Raw genomic sequence first — 22,662 nt, forward strand, 5'->3', positions numbered from 1 at the left:
TGCTTCCACTCTAAGAGGAGCTGCCTCAGTGTTACTGCTTCCATCCATCCATCCCTGACATCCATCTGGCACCTTTATCTTACAGCTACAGAGGTTGGGCTCCAACAAGCGCGCCCTATATAATATACATTTTCAGGAAGCTAAGGTAACTTTCCCTAATAGGGACACAGGAAATAAAACCTGACTTGGGTTCTCAGCCTTCCCTACTTTATTAGAAAAACAAAAAGAAAACCCTTGGTACCATCTCACTCATAATATAGATATTAATGTACTGTATATCTATCTATCCATTCAGTTGTATCTGACCCTTGGTGATTGCATGGACCGTTACTCATAAGCAACTTTTTCCATGAATTCTCTTAGCAATTATTTTTACAGGGTAGGTTGCCAGGTCTTTCCCCAACCCCTACAATGCAGGAGATCCTGCATGGCCAGGGATGAAACTAGGTCAACTTAGACAGGAGCCAATTAACCTACCAGCATGTCTTTGGAGTGTGGGAGGAAACCGGAACACCCCTACGCAAGCACAGGGAGAACATGCAAACTCCATGCAGGAGGCGCCACGGTCAGGAGTCGACCCCATGACCCATTTTACTGCAGGGCAGACGTGCTAACCACTAAGCCACTGTGCCGCCCCAATGTACTGTATACATAAAACCAAAACTTATTTTTTCAGTTTTGGATTGAGTGGTAAGTTGGATATTCATTTAGGCTTCTATTGCTGTTTGTGCTGAAGAAATTTAGCCTGTATAGTTGCCCTGGTGACCACCATCTTCAATACAAAAAGTGTTGGAAAAATATTATAAATCTGTTGCAAGAACAGAAAATAATGGGAAATAATCTAACAGACACTTTTACCTTGTTGGCTGTCTTAGCATTGACTTCCTTTCATTTTGGAGAGATTTAATCTTAATTCTTATTATGTCATAATTGAAGTAAAATCTCTACAATGGGGCACAAAAAAGCCAACAAAAAAACTGACATTATTATTATAACATCGAATTTATATAGCGCCAAAGGGTTTGCTCAGCTCTGTACAATAGAGGGGGGGCAATACATGAAACAGCACAGCAACAACAAACAGCACACGAGGGGTTAGAGGGCCCTACTCTTTCGAGCTTACAATCTAGGAGGGAGGGGGTAGTGGCACAGGAGGAAGTGGCTGTGGGGGATGGAGTGGTTGGAGAAATGAAGGAGGACGGCTGTTAGGTAAGGGTGGGGTAGGCTTCCCTGAAGAGGTGGGTTTTCAGGGAGCGCCTGAAGGCGAGGAGGGAAGGCGACAATCTGATGGATTGGGGCAGTGAGTTCCAGAGGATGGGGGAGGACCTGGAGAAGTCTTGCAGTCGTGCATGGGAAGAGGAGACCAGGGAGCAAGACAGAAGGAGGTCCTGTGAGGAGCGAAGGTTACGGGTAGGGTGGTACTTGGGAATCAGGTTGGTGAGGTAGGTAGGGGCAGTGTTGTGAATGGCTTTGTAGGTCAGAGTCAGTAGTTTGAATTTGATGCATTGGGCAACAGGGAGCCAGTGGAGGGAATGACAGAGGGGGGAGGCAGAGGTGGATCGGTTGGTGAGGAGAATGAGTTTGGCCGCTGAGTTCAGGATGGTCTGAAGCGGGGATAGCCTGCACTGGGGTAGGCCGGTGAGAAGGGAGTTGCAGTAGTCAAGGTGTGAGATAATCAGGGAGTGAACGACATGGGTCTTAAAATGTTGTTCTCAATCCGAACATGCACTTTAATAGTAAAGTGGGACACCTGTCAGACACACCAGCACTGGCAACCCGATTGTAGACCTAGCAAATACATGTAGATGATGTAATGACATTTTTCAAGGCAAGAAGGGCATCTTTTCTTTTGCTGCTGGTCCTACAATGAAAATACAGACATATATACAGTTAGATAGGTACACCTGTACATAGTGACTAGTAATTTTTCCTTTTTTTCATAGGAGTTTAGAGCTCTGTGTTTCAAAAATATACCATGCTCTCGTATTCAGGCTCATGATGTTCTGAGCATTTTTGTCTGGATAAAGCAACGTTCTTGCACTGTTTAAAAAATTCAAGATTTTGCAGATAGGTTTCCTTAAATAATTCTTTTCGTATGCTATTGCCTCATTATATTTCTCCATTGACAAGTTTTCCTTGATCCGAGATTTTACTCTTGCTTTGAAATGGCTTGTTAGACAAGCGTTATATCTTCCTGGCTTCTTTCAGTTACTGTTTTTTGCCCATTATTCATGAAATGGTCAGAGTTTAACTATTCTGTTTTTTTACTGACTTTTTTTATTGCTCATACCATTTTACAAATCAAGAATGAATTAGCAGGTACTTGAGCACTTTATTCACATTCAGCAAGGACTGCATGATTTAAAAAGCAAACTTAACTAGATGCTTACAATGGGCTATACTTTATACAATTGATGCTCACTGAATGACGTGGTTACTAACATTCTATCATACATCAAAAACTGTACCTTGTAGAAACTTTAGTTTTATCGTCCTCTTCTATTACCATTGAAAAGCCATTAAACCTAACAAACGTTGGAAACCAAGTAGAATATAAGTTTTACTTAAAATAAAGATTCCATTCATTAACTCCTTGCCACCCAGTCCCAGCACCCCTTTACAAGGGTCTTTATGTCCAGGGGGATGGGAAGGATTGCCCAGTCATGAGACCACTGTGATTTGCTGTCACAGTGGTCACATAGTTGTGAGCCAGTACTGCCAGCTCCCGGTCATTACTAGAGACCGGAGGTGTCCTTGACAGCATGACCACTGTGCGCTCTTAGCATTCTCAACATAGAAAACCACAGATGCATATGCTTGGTCTGTGGGTATTAAAGCCCACCCTCTTTGCCCTGTACATATGCGTTATGTGCATTGCAAGAGGCTAACATTGCACTTGTTTTCGTGTACTATGAAATGCTATTTTTTGGCATAAAGTAAAAATTCTCATGGACTGATAGTATTCATATTAAAGTAAATCTATGGTTATAGGCAAAATGACATATATGATGCAGTCTGTCATTGATTACAAATCTGTCTGTTCTGCAGTGAAATCACTGCAGCATTGTCATCCTTAAGACATATAGGTTAAGATAAAATTTAAGCAAGCAACAAACAAATTAAAGCCCAATTTCAGCTACCATTTTAAATATCCTGGATTTTCTTACCCTCACTGTGGTTGGGATGCTGCTGAGCAGTGTACTTCAGTACAACACTGCTCTGTGGGAGAACATACTCTTCTAGCAGCTATCTTATGGCACATATCCAAGGGAGCTTGATAAAACAATTTCTGTCGGTTTGTAAATGTTCCAGTAGACACTTTGGAGAAAACTGTGTTCTAAATAGATGCTGGCAGTGTAGATGAGTGGGACAAGTAGTAATTTTAAAAATAACAGGACAACTGATACCCTGAGCAGTCCCTGATTGTGGTTCACACTTGAGCTAAATTTGGTAAAAACTGCTGTAAAACATTACAATTTTTAGAATAGCAGCCTTGCTAGTGACATCCTTTGTGAATTAAAAGGATGTTTGCAAATATTCATTATTTTGGAAAAAACAAAGATGATTTTGAATATTTTAGTTTTTCCTTTATAGTGAATTTGACCAAGCCTTAAAAAAATGTATAGAGTAACAATAGTGCTGAGATGCAGGCACCTAGTAGCATCTGCAATTATCTGTGATAAACCTAGTACACACAATCAGAAAATCGTACAAAAAATACAGCTTTCGAAGCAATCATACGATAATCTGATCATTAGTACACATTACTCGAAGGGACAAGCAAAATGATTCTCTTATATTACCAGATCGTACGATTTTCATTTAATTAGTACAAATTTTGTCTGAAAACACAATACAATACATAACATCAATTCCGAACTTTTTTTCTGTCATACAAGAATTTTCATAACTTTAGTAACCTCTTCACTTTTGATATAAAACTAGCATTCAAAAAAAAAAACAGACAATCATTCATCCATCCAATATTCTCATCATGTGTACGGGGCTTTAGTCTTCAGTCCAATCCCGCTGTCCCTTGGATCTTAGGTTAAGCCTGTACACAAGACCTTAGTTTCTCTTGCCCTGCCTGTCATTCAATGCTCAAAAAGCAAAGTCTCTGCTGCCCACCAAGGCTCTGACTTTTCACAGTTGAATAGCACACACGGGAAATCAAGGTGGTGGTGGGGTCTTGGAGAAAATTGTAGGTCCTTTGGACAGCCTAGGGTCTAAGATACAGGCAGCTCTATAGGTCTACAAGGCTTCTACCTGAAGACTAACAATGTACTAACAGGCACTGCAAAGTGCCTGTAATGTAGTAATGTTGTTACTTTAGGTCCTTTGATTTTTTTTTAATTAATTGAAAACCATGTATATCTTGCTCTATTAAGGAATTATCATTGCTGGAATGAGGCATGGATGACCCGGCCAGATCTCCCAGTTGGTTTTGGAGGATGGCAGGCAGTGGATGCCACACCACAGGAGACTAGTGATGGTAAATTCTTTCTATGTGTTTTCTCCTAATGTTATGTTATGTCATGTCTATATGGTCAATGCAAGATTGTCAGACAGTAAGACACTATAACCCCTACATGTATTTTATTTTTTGTTACAGCAATTGTTTAGCATGGAGGCTGACTTTACTGTCTAATATACAATTAGCCTAGTTGAGAAAGTGTCATCAGATCTATATCTTATGTTATATTATGTCTATATAGTCAATGCAAGACTGTCTGATCAGATAGTAAGACAATATAACCTCTACATGTATTTTATTTTTTATTACAGCAATTGCTTAGCATGGAGGCTGTCTTTACTGTCTAATATACAATTAGCCTAGTTGAGGAAGTGTCAGCATATTTATATATGAAACACAAGAATTACAAAGGATACTTTCAAGTAAATGTTAAAAGAAACAAAAAAAATAGTTATCATCCAATAAATTTTTATTCCTAGTTTTGTGTGTATATTAATAGCAAAAAATAATATCAGCTGTTATGGCTATGAGAACATTTATTCCTACAAATATTTATCATAGCAAACCATAAAAAAGGTAGATAGCTTTTGCTGTTTTATTTAAGATCAGCATCATTGCCAATCTGCCATTAAGTGACTGCAAAAATACAGTATATTAACACACAGTTGTGTACGTGATCAATGTCTGCCAAGCTCAGTAAACTGATAATGCGCAGAAGTGAACACAACTGACAACTAAGGCAATCAGGACTAGGTATACAACATGTAAAAATTTGATGTTCATAATCCTTTTATTAAAACTTACCCAGGCTGAGCAGCCAACAAGAGCTCAACCTAGCACACCATACCCTCCGATTCACCAGTCCTTCAAGTAAATGTCAAAAAATATGTAGGCTGCCTAATCAAGCCTGAATAGTGTACTGATAAAAATGGAAATCACATACACTTTTGTTGATGGCATAAGGAGTTTGAATAAGTCTTATATAAATGAACATTGCTGCAAATAATACTGTTTACTCCCTTTTTATATAAAACAAAAAAAAAACCATATGGAAATATAACTTGTTAAGAAGACAAGTGTACTCCTACCATCTAAAAGCACCGTAACTATTTTTTTACTAAATCAGAATATTCTAAGTTCCAGCAAAGATGGTTATTGGAGTGTAACTCAAATGTAGAATTGAATTTAATTAAAAAGACATATGCAAGATATCCCTATAGTACAACAAAAATGTTACTGTAAGATAATCTTTAGTTTTGTGTATGTTTAATCATCTCCTTAATTGTGTCTTAGTAACAAAAAAAATTTTAAATGCTCATTTTAGTTGAAGATTGCAATATAAAATACAGCACTGAAATTCAGCTGACTTTTCTTAAAGCCGAACTTCAAGAAGATAAAAGATACAAATTAATGAAGCTTTGTGTTCATTATTACCATATTTTCCCGGCATATAAGATGACTTGGCGTATACTGGGCCCTACTTTTCCTGTTAAAATATAGGGTTTGGGCTATACTCGCCGTATAAGACTACCCCTCTTCCAACGCACACCAAATAAAAATTAAAAAACATCAGATTTGATTTCAATATGGTATGGTATTTCAGTATGGTATTCCAATGATGGGGTGCTATTCCTCCCACTGACACCAATGATGGGGCATGATTCCTCGCTCTGACACCAATGATGGGGCACTATTCCTCCCACTGATACCAATGATGGGACACTATTCCTCCCACTGACACCAATGATGGTGCCCCATCATTAGTGTCAGTGTGTGAGGAATAGTGTCCCATCATTAGTGTCAGTGGGAGGAATAGTGCCCCATCATTGGTGTCAGTGGGAGGAATAGTGCCCCATCATTGGTGTCAGTGGGAAGAATTGTGCCCCATCATTGGTGTCAGTGGGAGGAATAGTGCCCCATCATTGGTGTCAGTGGGAGGAATAGTGCCCCATCATTGGTGTCAGTGGGAGGAATAGCACCCCATCATTGGTGTCAGTGGGAGGAATAGCACCCCATCATTGGTGGCAGTGGGGGAAGGAATAGTGTTCCATCATTGGTGTCAGTGGGGGGTGGAATAGTGCCCCATCATTGGTGTCAGTGGGGGGTGGAATAGTGCCCCATCATTGGTGTCAGTGGGGGGGGAGGAATAGTGCCCCATCGTTGGTGTCAGTGGGGACGAGAAATGGTGCCTCATCGTTGGTGTCAGTGGGGGAGGAATAGTGCCCCATAGTTAGTGTCAGTGGGGGGGATAGTGCCAATAGTGTTCCAGCATGGAGCTGCTGCGCACTTACCGGCCGCTCCCTCACTCGATTTTCGCTGGGCCGCTCGGCTCTGCCTCCTCGCCGGTGATTGGCCGCCTCTGTGCCTTTCCTGAGTTACAGTTCTGGCGCCCAATCACCGGTGAGGAGGTGGAGCCGAGCGGCCGCGCGAACATCGAGCAGCCGAACCGAATGAAGGAGCAGCCGCGCTTCCTGGACTGGATCGTCGTGGGACCGGGACCAGAGCCAGGTAAGGAACAGCAGCCCCCTGCCGGCCCCTGTACTTAGTGTCCCTTCTGTCGGAAGGGGGGGCGGCACCGCGCCGCTCCCCGAAAAAGTGCCGCCCTGACACTGGCTCGCTGTATACCGGCGTATAAGACGACCCCCGACTTTTCAGAAGATTTTCATGGGTTAAAAAGTCGTCTTATACACCAGAAAATACGGTATGTCATTTACCATATTTTTTTATACAAGGAATGTACAGTAAGCACCAGCATTTGGTATTAGCCTCTTGCAACCTCTGTACAATGCAGCCAAGATTGGGATAGGGGGAAGCAGCACAAGAAGCCAATCAGTTATGCAGAGAGCAAAGTGGAAGAGAGATGACTTAATTAGTGTGCTGTATCTCCTTTCATTGTCCAGTCACAGGCTGGGGAGGGGTAAGACCTCTTTATGTGGTATTTTCCCTGCAGCAAAAAAAAAAAGAATTCTGCCCTATAAGATAGAACTGTACTACATGACAGGGCTATGTAAATCTCAGATGGACAGAAATAAAAAATCTTTGCCAGGTAAAAACTGATCCCTGTATGTATTTCATCTGTGTATTTAGCTGTTTGCCTGTAGTTCATCTGTAAAAGGACAGTCAGCTTCTAATACTAGTAACTAATAGCAACCAATGTGAATTGCTTTTCATCACTTTAACATTGTCAAAACAATAAAAAATTATTGCAATTAGTTTGCTATGAGCAGCAGAAGTTTTCCCATTACATGATACCAAACCAAAGCTTTGGATCACTCTTCATTTATTTTGGGCAACAAATGTTTTCTTTTATTGTTCAATACAATTTTATTGACTTTCCAAAATACTGTTACAAACATTTTAAAGTGGAAAATAGCAACAACAAGTAATGATTTTCACTGTGGCAGTATACATGTTTGACCTAGTGGGCCTAGAATTCAAAGTGAACAATAGTTAAAATCTTTACTGTTGAAATTAGCAGTACAGAAAGAAACAAGAAAGAACTGAGCTGTCCAAATCCTTTCTATTAGGCCGTTACGTTGCTGAAAAGGAAAGGGGGAAGTAATGAGGGAAGGCTGGACCTAAGGGGAAAAGGGATTGGAGCTAGGCCTAAAGACCAAAAAGGCTGGTATCAACTTCAGAAGTAAGGAAGCGTGTAAACCAAGGGCACGCGATATCAGAGTATTTTTGGTTGTCAGACAACCTGGCCTCTGCTTTCTCATACAGCATAGTCTGAGTAATCCTAGAATTAGTTTCAGCTATAGAGAGATTACACGTTTTCTGTGCTTTACCAATCATCTGCTTAGCAGCTGTAAGTTTTAATTGTAGTTTAAGGAGACAAGCTGGACTAACACAAAGAACGGCATACTCTGCTGTAGGCTGCACTTCCTGGGCCAATAATGTAGTTAGAAGGGAAAAGACAGCAGTCCGGAACTGCTGAGCCATAGCCGCCATGTTGGATAGAAGTGTATCATTAATCAGTTTCAACATCTAGTATGTAATGTGAACAGGATTTTACTGTCACCCATATTTGAGAGCAGTCCCCTATAGCTAAATATTTTCTGTGGTCCATTGGTCACCATTGAGTAGATGTTGAGACCTGAGATGCTGAGGAAGATGACAGCAATGCATATATAGGTGATATCACGCCTGACAAATGTAGGTCAGCATAGCACTGCTGCTGAAATGGGGTCAAAAGTAAAGGACCATCTGGAAACTTAAAGTGATGTTCTATAAATTGTTTTATCTGGAGATATTGACATAGCTCTGTGATTGGCAGCTGATAAGTCTGTTGTAATTAGAGATGAGCGAATCGAACATGACGAAGTGGAATTCGTTTCGAAGATTAGGAAAAATTTGATTCGCGCCGAATCCGAAAATTAGCAAACTTCGGATGCACGAATCGAATTTTCCCAAAAATGGCGGCGACATGTGTGGCGACGGAGCGGGGATCTCTGAGAAGGCGCGCAGACAAGGCGCGCTGACCCATAATGCATTCATTCATGACATGTGATCGCATTAGCCAATCAGCAGCCAGCCAGCCAGAACTGTGTAATGGTGGAGCTATAAATCGCGGCCATCTTAGAATTCTCCATTAGCCTCCGGTCATTCAAGAGAGACAGACCTGTCTGTATTAGGGACAGAGTTAGGGCCACAGAGACTTTAGGGCCACAGAATCGTTACTCAGGGACACAGAATCGTTACTCAGGGACACAGAATCGTTACTCAGGGACACAGAATTGTTACTCAGGGACACAGAATTGTTACTCAGGGACACAGAATCGTTACTCAGGGACAGACACAGAATTGTTACTCAGGGACACAGAATTGTTACTCAGGGACACAGAATCGTTACTCAGGGACACAGAATTGTTACTCAGGGACACAGAATCGTTACTCAGGGACACAGAATCGTTACTCAGGGACACAGAATCGTTACTCAGGGACAGACACAGAATCGTTACTCAGGGACACAGAATCGTTACTCAGGGACACAGAATCGTTACTCAGGGACACAGAATTGTTACTCAGGGACACAGAATTGTTACTGAGGGACACAGAATCGTTACTCAGGGACACAGAATCGTTACTCAGGGACACAGAATCGTTACTGAGGGACACAGAATTGTTACTCAGGGACACAGAATTGTTACTTAGGGACACAGAATTGTTACTGAGGGACACAGAATCGTTACTCAGGGACACAGAATTGTTACTCAGGGACACAGAATTGTTACTGAGGGACACAGAATCGTTACTCAGGGACACAGAATCGTTACTGAGGGACACAGAATCGTTACTCAGGGACACAGAATTGTTACTCAGGGACACAGAATCGTTACTGAGGGACACAGAATCGTTACTCAGGGACACAGAATTGTTACTCAGGGACACAGAATTGTTACTCAGGGACACAGAATTAATACTGAGGGACACAGAATCATTACTGAGGGACACAGAATCGTTACTCAGGGACACAGAATTGTTACTCAGGGACACAGAATTGTTACTCAGGGAAACAGAATTGTTACTCAGGGACACAGAATTGTTACTCAGGGACAGACACAGAATTGTTACTCAGGGACACAGAATCGTTACTCAGGGACACAGAATCGTTACTCAGGGACAGACACAGAATTGTTACTCAGGGACACAGAATTGTTACTCAGGGACACAGAATCGTTACTCAGGGACACAGAATCGTTACTCAGGGACACAGAATCTTTACTCAGGGACACAGAATCGTTACTCAGGGACACAGAATTGTTACTCAGGGACACAGAATCGTTACTGAGGGACACAGAATTGTTACTCAGGGACACAGAATTGTTACTGAGGGACACAGAATCGTTACTCAGGGACACAGAATTGTTACTGAGGGACACAGAATCGTTACTCAGGGACACAGAATCGTTACTGAGGGACACAGAATCGTTACTCAGGGACACAGAATCGTTACTCAGGGACACAGAATCGTTACTCAGGGACAGAATCGTTACTCAGGGACACAGAATTGTTACTCAGGGACACAGAATCGTTACTTTCTGCTTCACAACCACTATTGTATGTTCAAAGAGTTAAATCCTGTTTTATGTTTGGGGTGCTTATTGAATTAAAGAGTATGTCAGACAACACGCAGAGGAGTGGCAGAGGAGGCAATGTTTCAGGAGCGAGCAGACGTGGCAGCAGAGGAAGGGGTCGAGGCAGCACCAGTCGCAGCCAGAGGCCAGTGCTCCCGGTGTCATCCAGCGGTCGTGTCTCCACTGACAACCCTGCCGTCATCGATTGGTTGACTCGGTCGTCTTCCTCTTCCCAGGTCACCTCTGACACCTACAGCCAACGGTCGGTGGGTACGTCAGACACAACCGTTAGTTGGCATGGCCCGGGAGCAAGCCCACTGAAATCACGTGTCCTCTACCTGCCCCTGTCATTTGGTGTTCCCTCACCAAGCGAAGTATCGCATGCTGTGGGCTCAGCCCCACTGTACAGTGAGGAAGAGCTAACAGAGGGCGGTCAGGAACGGGGGGAGACATCCGCCTCTTCAGCAGCCAGGCGAAGAAGTACTGGCGAGGAGAGTGGCTCGGTAGCCGGTCTAGAGACAGGTCTGTCTCCTGACCCACACGCAGCCGAGGGGGCTAGTAGTGACGCGGAGACCCTAATTGATGATGATGAGGCTGATCGCACTTGGCAGCCTCATCGTCATCAGGCTATTGCTTCCGCATCATCAGGAGAAGAGGGTGCCAGCTTGCCAGCGAGCAAAACAGTCGGTGGGTTGCCCAGGAGGCAGCAGGGTCGCAGCAGTGTCAGTGGAGGCAAACGGCCACGGAGTAGAGCACCAGCTCCACTGCAGCCTACCACCACGGCCAGTAGTGGTGCCGGTGTGCACGGAGGAAGTAGCAGTCAGCCAGTGAGGAGTAGCGGGGGCAAAGTTTCCTACTCGGCGGTGTGGCAATTTTTCGTCAAGCCGCCCGAGGAAGTAAACGTAGCCATATGTCGACTATGTGGCCAGAAAGTCAAGCGTGGCCAGGGGGCCCATGTTGGGACTACAGCGTTGCGTCAGTATATGCAGCGTCGCCATTCGGTGGCCTGGGAAAACCGTGATAAAGATATGGCGGTTCTGCCTGCCCCAGCCCCCGCTCCATCACCCGCTCCGTTACTTGCTCCGTCACCCGACGTCAATCGCCCTCTATCAGCCAGTCAAGGCTCCAACACCTCTGCTGAGGGGAGTTGTCGCTCGTTGGCATCTTCCGCTCGTTCAGATGCTCCTTCTCCTGCTACTCCTCTTCACGGATTCCGTCAGCAGTCTTTCTTGGAATCCGTTTCCAAGAGACAACAGTTTGCGAGCACGCACCCGACGGTGCAGAAGCTGAACGTCCTCCTGTCCAAGTTGCTGGTGCTGCAGTCCCTCCCTTTCCAAGTGGTGGACTCAGCACCTTTCCGAGAAATGATGGCTTGTGCCGAGCCGCGGTGGAGAGTGCCAAGCCGGCATTTCTTCGCCAAAAAGGCAGTGCCAGCCCTGCATTCACATGTAGAAGAGATGGTGGGCCAGTCTTTGAGCATGTCGGTCTCTGCCAAAGTGCACGGCAGCGCCGACGTGTGGAGCTGTAACTACGGTCAGGGACAGTACATGTCATTTACGGCCCACTGGGTGAACGTGGTGCCAGCACAGCCGCACCAGCAACTTGGACAGGTCACGCCGCTTTTGCCTCCACGTTTGCACGTCTTTGGTCCAGCAAAGATGTCCGCCTCTACCACCTCTTCTTCCGCTGTGTCCTCAGCTGCCACCCCCATGCCAAGTCCCATTACCCGACCGGCATATCACATGTGCAGGGCGCAACGGTGTCACGCTGTGCTGCACCTGGTATGCCTTGGCGAACGTAGTCACACAGGGGAGGAACTTCTGAGTGTAATGAACAGAGAAATCGACAGATGGCTGTCTCCGCGCAAACTGAAAATCGGAACCATGTTGACCGACAACGGAAAGAACATGGTGTCTGCTCTGCGTCAAGGAAGGTTGTGCCATGTGCCATGCATGGCTCACGTGTTCAATCTGGTTGTCAAGCGGTTCCTAAAATCCACCATCCCACAGCAAGACATCCTTAAAATGTCACGTAAACTTTGCATGCATTTCAGCCATTCCTACACCGCAAAGCACACCCTCCTTGAGCTGCAGCGGCAGAACGGAATTCCACAGCATCGCCTGATCTGCGACGTTGCAACAAGGTGGAATTCAACCCTACATATGTTAGACCGCCTTTACGAACCGCGAAAGGCCATCACCGATTTCCTGATGTTACAAGCGGATAAAGGTACTCCCCTGTGTAACTTAGATGTCAGCCATTGGCAGCTCATGCGTGACACCTGCCGCTTGCTCAGGCCCTTTGAGGAGGCCACGCTATTCGTGAGTCGGCAGGACTATGGGATGAATGACGTCATTCCTCTGTTGCACGTCCTGGAACAAATGCTGTTAACAATGGCTGGTCAGGGTGCGGTAGACGTGGCGCACAGATCTCAACGCCACATGACCCCTGTGGGGGCAGGACAGGAAGAAGAGGAGGAGGTAGAGGAGGACATTGGTGCTCAGGAATTATTGAGTGAAATGGGTGGTTTTTCCACTCAGCGGACAGGAGTGGAGGAGCAGGAGCATCTGGTAGTGGAGGAGGAAGAGGAGACAGAGGACCCAGACGCACCGTGGCAGTATGCTGTGGAGAAGGAGGCAGGGAGCCCCTCGCATTCCTTGGCACAAATGGCCCATAGCATGCTCGCTTGCTTGCGTAGCGACAGCCGAATAATAACCATCAGACAGAGGGATGACTTTTGGCTGTCCACCTTGTTGGACCCTCGCTACCGTTCAAAAATGGTGGCCTTTTTCACACCTGCTGAGAGGGAGGCCAAAATAAAGTACTATAAAAACCACCTATGTAGTCAGTTGGTCTCTGCCTTTCTGCGCCAACGTCCATCCTCAGACACTGTGGGCCCTGTGCGCTCGCGTTCCGCTGCCATGGCAGCAGGGGAGGGGTGGGGTGGTAGGAGCAGTGGCAGCTCCACCAGCAGCAGCTGCCTCAGTCTGCAGTCGATGATGAGTAGCTTTCTTCACCAGCGCAGTGAGGAAACTACTAACCAGCCGCAGCAGCAGCAGCATCAGGTGGACCTGGAGCAGGACCTCAAACAACAGGCTCGGGCCTACTTGGACAGCACCCTGCCAACCGAGGTAGACAATCCCCTTGACTACTGGGCAACGAAACTTGACCTTTGGCCCCAACTAGCTGAATTTGCCCTTGAAAGGCTGTCATGCCCGGCCAGTAGCGTGGCATCGGAGCGCGTGTTTAGTGCGGCAGGAGGTATTGTAACTCCGCGGAGGACACGACTGTCCACCCAAAGTGTGGAGAGACTCACGTTTGTGAAAATGAATCAGGCGTGGATTAGTCTGGATTTCAAACCACCAGTTCCTGACACAACTGACTAAATCCGCCATGAATCATGCCCCAAACATGTTATTATTTTTAACATAGGCCTCTGTATGGCCTTCAATTTAAGCTGCTTACGCTTCGCCACTCTGCCATGGGCCCTGTACCGCCTCCTCTTGCTGCTGCCAGGTCCAGAGTGTGTCATGGGTCCCTGTACGGCCTCCCATTGCTGCTGACTTCATCGCCAGACTCTGCCATGTGCCACTTTCAGGTCTCCTTACACTGTTGGTGGGTTCCATTTTGTGATAGGGTGCTGTATGGCCTTCCATTGCTGCTGCCTCCACCGCCACCCTGCGCCATGTGCCTCTGTCGTCTGCTCATGCTGCTGACGGCTTCCGCTTTTTAACCGAGGCCTGTGTTTGGCTTCCGAATACTGCTGCATCCACCGCCACCCTGCGCCATGTGTCTCTGTCGTCTGCTCACGCTGCTGACGGCTTCCGCTTTTTAACCTAGGCCTGTGTATGGCTTCCGAATACTGCTGCCTCCACCGCCACCCTGCGCCATGTGTCTCTGTCGTCTGCTCACGCTGCTGACGGCTTCCGCTTTTTAACCTAGGCCTGTGTATGGCTTCCGAATACTGCTGCCTCCACCGCCACCCTGCGCCATGTGTCTCTGTCGTCTGCTCACGCTGCTGACGGCTTCCACTTTTTAACCTAGGCCTGTGTATGGCTTCCGAATACTGCTGCCTCCACCGCCCCCTGCACCATGTGCCTCTGTCGTCTGCTCACGCTGCTGACGGCTTCCGCTTTTTAACTGAGGCCTGTGTTTGGCTTCCGAATACTGCTGCATCCACCGCCCGCCCGCCCACTGCTGCTGCCAGGCCCGTAATCTGTCATGGGCCCCTGTACCGCCTCCTCATGCTGCTGCCAGGTCCAGAGTGTGTCATGGGTCCCTGTACGGCCTCCCATTGCTGCTGTCTCCATCGCCACACTCTGCCATGTGCCACTTTCAGGTCTCCTCACACTGCTGGTGGGTTCCATTTTGTCATAGGGTGCTGTATGGCCTCCCATTGCTGCTGCCTCCACCGCCACCCTGCGCCATGTGCCTGTCGTCTGCTCACGCTGCTGACGGCTTCCGCTTTTTAACCTAGGCCTGTGTATGGCTTCCGAATACTGCTGCCTCCACCGCCACCCTGCGCCATGTGCCTCTGTCGTCTGCTCACGCTGCTGACGGCTTCCGCTTTTTAACCGAGGCCTGTGTTTGGCTTCCGAATACTGCTGCATCCACCGCCTGCCCACTGCTGCTGCCAGGCCCGTAATCTGTCATGGGCCCCTGTACCGCCTCCTCATGCTGCTGCCAGGTCCAGAGTGTGTCATGGGTCCCTGTACGGCCTCCCATTGCTGCTGTCTCCATCGCCACACTCTGCCATGTGCCACTTTCAGGTCTCCTCACACTGCTGGTGGGTTCCATTTTATCATAGGGTGCTGTATGGCCTCCCATTGCTGCTGCCTCCACCGCCACCCTGCGCCATGTGCCTCTGTCGTCTGCTCACGCTGCTGACGGCTTCCGCTTTTTAACCTAGTCCTGTGTATGTCTTCCGAATACTGCTGCCTCCACCGCCACCCTGCGCCATGTGCCACTTTCAGGTCTCCTTACACTGTTGATGGGTTCCATTTTGTGATAGGGTGCTGTATGGCCTTCCATTGCTGCTGCCTCCACCGCCACCCTGCGCCATGTGCCTCTGTCGTCTGCTCACGCTGCTGACGGCTTCCGCTTTTTAACCGAGGCCTGTGTTTGGCTTCCGAATACTGCTGCATCCACCGCCACCCTGCGCCATGTGTCTCTGTCGTCTGCTCACGCTGCTGACGGCTTCCGCTTTTTAACCGAGGCCTGTGTTTGGCTTCCGAATACTGCTGCATCCACCGCCCGCCCACTGCTGCTGCCAGGCCCGTAATCTGTCATGGGCCCCTGTACCGCCTCCTCATGCTGCTGCCAGGCCCGTAATCTGTCATGGGCCCCTGTACCGCCTCCTCATGCTGCTGCCAGGTCCAGAGTGTGTCATGGGTCCCTGTACGGCCTCCCATTGCTGCTGTCTCCATCGCCACACTCTGCCATGTGCCACTTTCAGGTCTCCTCACACTGCTGGTGGGTTCCATTTTGTCATAGGGTGCTGTATGGCCTCCCATTGCTGCTGCCTCCACCGCCACACTGTGGCTCCACACTCTGGTTTTGGCCCCGTGACTGCCCAAATGAGTGAAGTGTGCGGTGATTCTAAGATCGACGGCACTCATCTGCATGTCATACTGACTGACAGTATTATTTCTCTTCCCCAGCAGACTCCAAGGGAATTTAAATTAAAGGTACAGTGTTCTGCACTAATATAAAGGCTCTCTGAAGCCTAGAAACACCCTTTTTATAAGTTAAATTCGCAGCGAATATATTCGCTCGAATCAAATTTATTCCGCGAATTCGGCGAATCAGCCGAATCGAATTTTTGAATAATTCGCTCATCTCTAGTTGTAATGAAGAGAAAGGCAAAACCTTAGCAGTTGTGATAAGCTTTGATTTGAGTCATTACTTTCACAGACTATGCCTGAAAAAATGGGACTGGAAAGCTAGAAGAAGTGCTGGATTGTTAAGGAAAGATATGAGAAGCTTACCTGAGGACCATAGGCCAGACTAGTATTTATGGGTCTCTCAGACCTGCAAGGTGTGTTTCAATATAGGATTAGAAATCGTAGGTCTGTCCACTAGATTAGGCCAAATAAGATTTATTAATACAATTTGGGTTGTATTCTGTTGCCTCTAAGGTCCCCCAAATAGGGGTTTCCTTTGCTGCATGAAATTTAGGTATCTGGACCAACTGAGCTGCTTGGTTATATTTGTGAATTCTCAGGAGACCCAAGCCTAGAAGTATATACAGGGGCAACTACTGGAAGAACCCTAAAGTAATAGAACAATGTAAGAAAAAAGGTCATTTTGATTGCAGCAATTCTACCTAACCAGGAAAGTGGAAATTTATCCTAAGCAGCTAAGAGAAATGTAAACTTGTGCAATAAAGGGGAAATCATTATTTGCATAGAGGTTGGCATTGGAGTGAGCAAGGGAAATCCCTAAATAAGAAAGAGCATTAAGAGAATGTGGAAAATCATAACAATGGTGTTGTTTTATTTTGTCTTAAATTTGCTTTACATATAGGTACACTACAGATTTAGAAGGAACACTAGGTTTCTGCCTGCTAAAATTGGGAGGTGTCAATAAGGTTAGAAGTTGGCTGATTGCTGTTGTTCTTCCAAATGTAAGTGCATAAACATATACCCTCAGGCATTATGAGCATGCATTTTTATATACAGTACTTTCTCTTTTTTAAATGAGGATTGTAGAGCCTCGTCTTACTACCACTTTTCACATCTATAGCCAACTTAACTAATGAGTGTCACTGGAGAAAACAGTAGCTCCTGGGAATCCTACAGGTATTGCTATTGCTCTGTCATAACCTTCATGTTCTCCTTTTATCAGCCAACACCCCAAACCATAGCCCAAAGTCATAGATTCAAACTTCAGTCAATTTTTAACCATTTTTTTCGAATTTGGTGGTAGGTCGTTCTTATCTTCTTGAAAATGTGGTCATCATTACTCCTACAGCTGAGGTGATGGCACATTGTACAACCTATACACTACGGAGCATCAAAAACAGAAGGAATACAAGGGAGGGACATCAGTTAGGCAACGAAGAGCATTGAACAGTACTAATTTTCTATCAAGTAATTTTAGTGTGTGTTTTAGTGTTACTTTCTTACAGCCCTCGGTAACTGATCTGATGATCTTAGAATACATAACACAAACAACTGATCAATCAGTCAGTCAATCCAATAATCAATTCATAAGCACCATCATGTCAATAAACACACACAGTATCGATTTAAAGTACATTAGTAATTAGATTGCTTGGAACAAATGCCATGAGCAATTTGCTGCTGATCCAGCCTGTGTAATGTGGAAATTCACACTTTCACACAATCAGCAGTCCAGCACAGAGTTTAAAGCATGTTTATGCTAAACAGTGGAACCCACACTAGCCACCCAACAAAAGGGTGAATGGTCATTTGGCCTTCTAATTAATAGCATACTATAATATTATATTATAATACACCCACTTGAACATACAATAAAGCAAACAAGGTCACAGAGCAGTTTTATGTGTGAAAACGCGGTATAAGACTACATGACTACAAGGAAGCTATAAAGCAGAGTAAGAAAAGAGAATGCTATGGGATTTGTCTTCTAATTTGTAATATTGATCATCTCTAGGTATGTTTAGATGTGGTCCTGCATCTGTTCAAGCCATTAAACATGGACACGTCTGCTTTCAGTTTGATACGCCTTTCCTTTTCTCTGAGGTATGTTTTTCTTCTATCTCATCATAAACTCAATTTTGTAAAATAAATTCACCACAGTAAAATAATAACAGCTTCTTGATAGTGTTTTGTTTTATCCAGTCCTTTTTCATATAATTTACATCTGTAATGTTTTATCTAAAAGCAACAATATTTCAAAGCCTCTAAGATGTGATAGGGAATTTTAATTTTCCAACATTTAACTGCAACTGACTGAAATGTATATTAGTCACACATATATTTTTTTTAATCATTTTTAATATAATGCCAGCACACATTAGCCCATACCCAAAATGGCGGTAAAGAATTAATTATAGAATAAGCGCTGAGCGAACTATTGGCGCTTTATAAATATTGTATAATAATAATAATAATAATAGTTACAGCGAGATTCAGGGGTTGATTTACTAAAAATGGAGAGTGCAAAATCTCGTGTAGTTGATAGCCAACCAGTTACTAACTTCAGCTTGTTCAATTAAGCTTTGACAATAAAACCTGGAAGCTGATTGGTTTCTATGCAGAGCTGCACCAGATTTAGCACTGTCTAGCTTTAGTAAATCAACCTCACAGTTTATAAAAGTGTGTATAAACCCTAAAAATGTTAGGCTCTGCCAGAAATCATGCGAGCTGATAATTTCTTGTGCTTTCTGCCTATATTCCACCCCTTTATCTCTCCCCTTCTCTAACCTCCTTACTCTCTCACCCCCCACTCCACTTTCTCTCTTTCACCCCCCTACCCTGTCCCTCACCCACTCTCTCTCACCCCCCCAGCCCCCCTCCCTCTCACCTCCTCTCTCTTTCGCCCCTCCTTCTCTCACCCCCTCTCTCTTTTACCCCCCATCTCTCTCTCACCCCCACCCCCATCTCTGAACCCCCTTCTCTCCTCCTCTCTCTCCCCATCTCTTTCCCCCCTCTCTCATGCCCTTCTCTTATCTCTCTCTTCCTCTCCTCCCCTCCCACTTCACCCTCTCCCCCCCACACACCCCCTCTCTATCTCATCCCTCTTTCTCTCATCCCCCTTCTCTCACCCCCCTTTCTCTCATGCCCCCCTCTCACCCCCCTTCTTTTTCACCACCACCCCTTTTTCACCACTCTCTCTCTCTCGTTCTCGCTCTCTCTCCCTCTCCCTTTCTCTTACCAACCCACTTCTTTCTCTCTCTCACCCTCTCTCACCCCCCTCTTAACTCCTCTCCTCTCTCTCACCCGCCTTATCTCTCTCCCTCTGTCCCCCCCTCAATATCTCTCTCTCTTCCTCACCCCCCTCTCTCTCCCGTCCTTCTCCCCCTTTCTCCTTATTACCCCTACTTTCCCATCTCCCCATTTCTCTCTCTACCTTCTATTCCAGTCTCTCCTCCCCCTCCCCCCTCCTGTCTCTATCCTTCCATCCCCTTTTCCCTGCTTAGTTTCTAATAGGAGTCTCTGTAATTTTTCAGGTTCTCAGCAAAAAAAAATGTGCTCTACCCTTAGATCTTCCAACATTTTAACATGTTAAAAAATAAAAACATTGGGGGGGGGGTGGCAACGCTGTTAGAAAGGAGCTGAGTGGGAGCCAAACAGCCCCACAAGGCAATCAAACTTTCAGTCATGGAGTTACTGTACTATGTAACCAGCAGGAGTTACCTACAGCCCACAAAAACCACACCTAATGTTTTTTCCTTCTTTCCCTGGTATTGGGGCCCAAATTATGATCCTGCACATAGGCCCACTGCTTTCATAAAGCTCTCCTCAATGAATCACAAAGATGGCTGCCACGTAGTGGCCGTCTTTAAACCTAGAAGTGCCTAGCAGCTTCCAAAGAGGTTGCGAACTTCCATGCAGGCTATGCTGTGGATATTTAAATGCCCTCTCTTTTCAGCTGAGCTGCAATAACCAAATGATCAGGCCCACAGAGGTACCTGGAGGCATGGTTGGGAACATGTCAGGCATCTGACAGATTATTAGATGGCGTGCATGCTACCTTTGTGTTCAGTGGCTTCCCAGCACTGCCAATGGGAATCTCCATGAGCCTAAGCTGCAGACATGAATTGGGCATTGGTTTGCTGATGGGCCCTTCTGTTCAGCTGTGCTGCAATATGTGGAGGATGGCTGCCATAAACGCATGTAATGTGGGCAGTGTAATATGAAGGTGGGGCTTTGTGTGGGTGTGGTTTGAGTTTGGGTGGGGACACAGGGGCCCCATGATCTCCTGTTGCCCGGGGGCCCCGTGAATTATCAGTCCTCCCCTGGACAGGTACAACTTATGCAGGAGAATTTATTTAATCTCTGTGTATCACCTGAGGCCAGTCACTTCACTGGGTATATGTCAGTGTTTACAATCACTTTAACTCCTTTCTAGCCTTTGGGCAGCCTACAGACTCACTACACCTTGCATATATAATTAGTACTCACAATAGTAACAGGTATAACAGGTGAACCAAAATAAAAGAAAACTTTATTTTGTACAAAACCCTTGTAGTCACTTGTCTACATGCAGCTACCCAGTGTTTCATTAACTGCTAAAGTTTCCATGCACTGGGGTCTATTTATAATAAATGTGCTGTGTGAAAGTATCACAGCTCTCACAAATGTGTCTAATATGTTTATTTCCTCTGATAGGCAGTTCAATCTAGTGGCCATAATGCAGTATTTTTCTGATTGAGATATTTCAAGAAAATTTGATACATTCACACAGCATTTTTGTTACATAAATAAAACATGTTGCCTGTTCATTTTCTGATCAGATAACCACATGGATTTACATTAGCCATGTGGCAAGTGTATGGCCCCTATGCTAATATTAGCTTTTATGCCCTTTCATATTTATTGATGCTTTGAGAGAGTTCTCCAAAAATGAAAACTACACTCAAAGGCCAGGTGCTTGCAAGCATTGGGCTGTTTAACATTCCCTAAGAGGGATACACCTTATATTGCCTCCATGGTATAGGAAGGAAGGGAAACCTGTTTGACTTTACTGGTTGCCATAAGCAGCCATGTAGCACTGTGCAAGCATGCCCATTGTTGTCATGTTCAGAAAGACGACCAGACCAAATCAGAGACTTGTTGCAGGACCATGTCATTAAAATCTGCCAAAACCAACATTACCATGTTTTTGGCAGATTTTAATGACATGGTCACAGTGACAAGTCACTTTTATTTAGGAAAAACAACTTTACTACTGTATATTTCCTGTGCCCTTTTGGCCAATGTATGGCTACCCTTTTTTCCAGAACACAACAGACTACATGTCTGTTGCACCCAGTTACATTCACTGTATGTAATAACAGACATAACAAGGTTTTTAAAAGCTACCTCCATGCTTCAACAGCAGTAAAAATAATATTTATATATCAGTGGTCTCCAAACTGTGGCCCAAGGGCCAACTGTGGCCCTTTGCTTGCCTTTATCTGGCCCTTGAGGCATTATTTCTGTCACTGACACCAACAATGGTGCATAATTCCTCCCACTAACACCAACAATAGAGCACTATTTCTCCTCCTAATACTGTTTACTCCCACTGGGCACAGTCCAGCCCCTCTAAAATCTGAGACAGTAAACTTGCCCTTTGTTTAGAAAGTTTGGAGGCCCTTGCACTATATCATGCATTTATTTGAGGAAAAAAATTCTTAAATTTCATTGATAAATGTCAAACAGTTGAAGATAAAATGAAATATTTTGGATAAGCCACAAATTTCTTTTTTATTGTTACAGGTAAACAGTGACATTGTTTACTCTAAAGTATTGAAAGATGGATCAAAAGTGGTTCAGTATACTGATAAAGCACACGTGGGACAAAAAATTTTAACTAAAGAAATAGGAGGAGATGGACCGCATGATATAACTGATCTGTACAAGTTCTCAGAAGGTAAGGTTTGTGTATTACTGTTGAGGAATGTTGGTCTACTACCTCAGGCTTCAAAAGTTAACTTTGGCTATACTCATGATATCAAGCTTTTAATTAATGAAACCCTGGGAAACCCATTCAGCTCATAGTCCAAGTCTCCTAGTTAGTCAGGAAGGCACACGTCAATTAAAGTCAACTGATAAAAAAATAAATTAATTAAAAACCTTCATATTTCCTCAATCCACAGTTGGTCCAGAGGAAGACAAAAAACTCTTATCAACAATTTTTACCATTATTACTTAAAAATGTTAATACCCGTTATAATCTGTGCATTTAGAAGTGCATGCAGCTTTAAAAAGAAAAAAGAAATAATATAGCTTGCTAGAACTAGATCCTGAGGAAGTCTATTCCACATTTTCTCAGCTCTTACGGTGAAGAAGCCTTTTGCTATGCAGAGGTTAAATTTATTTTCCTCTAGACCCAAAGGGGTCTATTTATAAAAAAAATGTGCAAATATCTCAGAACAGGGGCGGACTGACCATTTGGAAACTCGAGCACTGCCCGAGG

At 45.0% G+C, this 22,662-nt stretch overlaps 1 protein-coding gene across 1 annotated transcript in view; it reads left to right on the forward strand.

Annotated features, from left to right (window-relative positions):
• Positions 1–22,662, forward strand: part of F13A1 (coagulation factor XIII A chain) — a 212,418-nt gene that overhangs the window by 134,528 nt on the left and 55,228 nt on the right. The window contains exons 9-11 of the mRNA XM_089682198.1: positions 4,389–4,492; positions 18,190–18,278; positions 21,963–22,116. Of these exons, the coding sequence (XP_089538324.1) occupies positions 4,389–4,492; positions 18,190–18,278; positions 21,963–22,116 (347 nt within the window). The remainder of the gene's footprint in view (positions 1–4,388; positions 4,493–18,189; positions 18,279–21,962; positions 22,117–22,662) is intronic.

Source organism: Staurois parvus, unplaced genomic scaffold (assembly GCF_062004578.1).
Source record: "Staurois parvus isolate SC_StPar_1 unplaced genomic scaffold, SC_StPar_1.0 ptg000287l, whole genome shotgun sequence".
NCBI lineage: Eukaryota > Metazoa > Chordata > Amphibia > Anura > Ranidae > Staurois > Staurois parvus.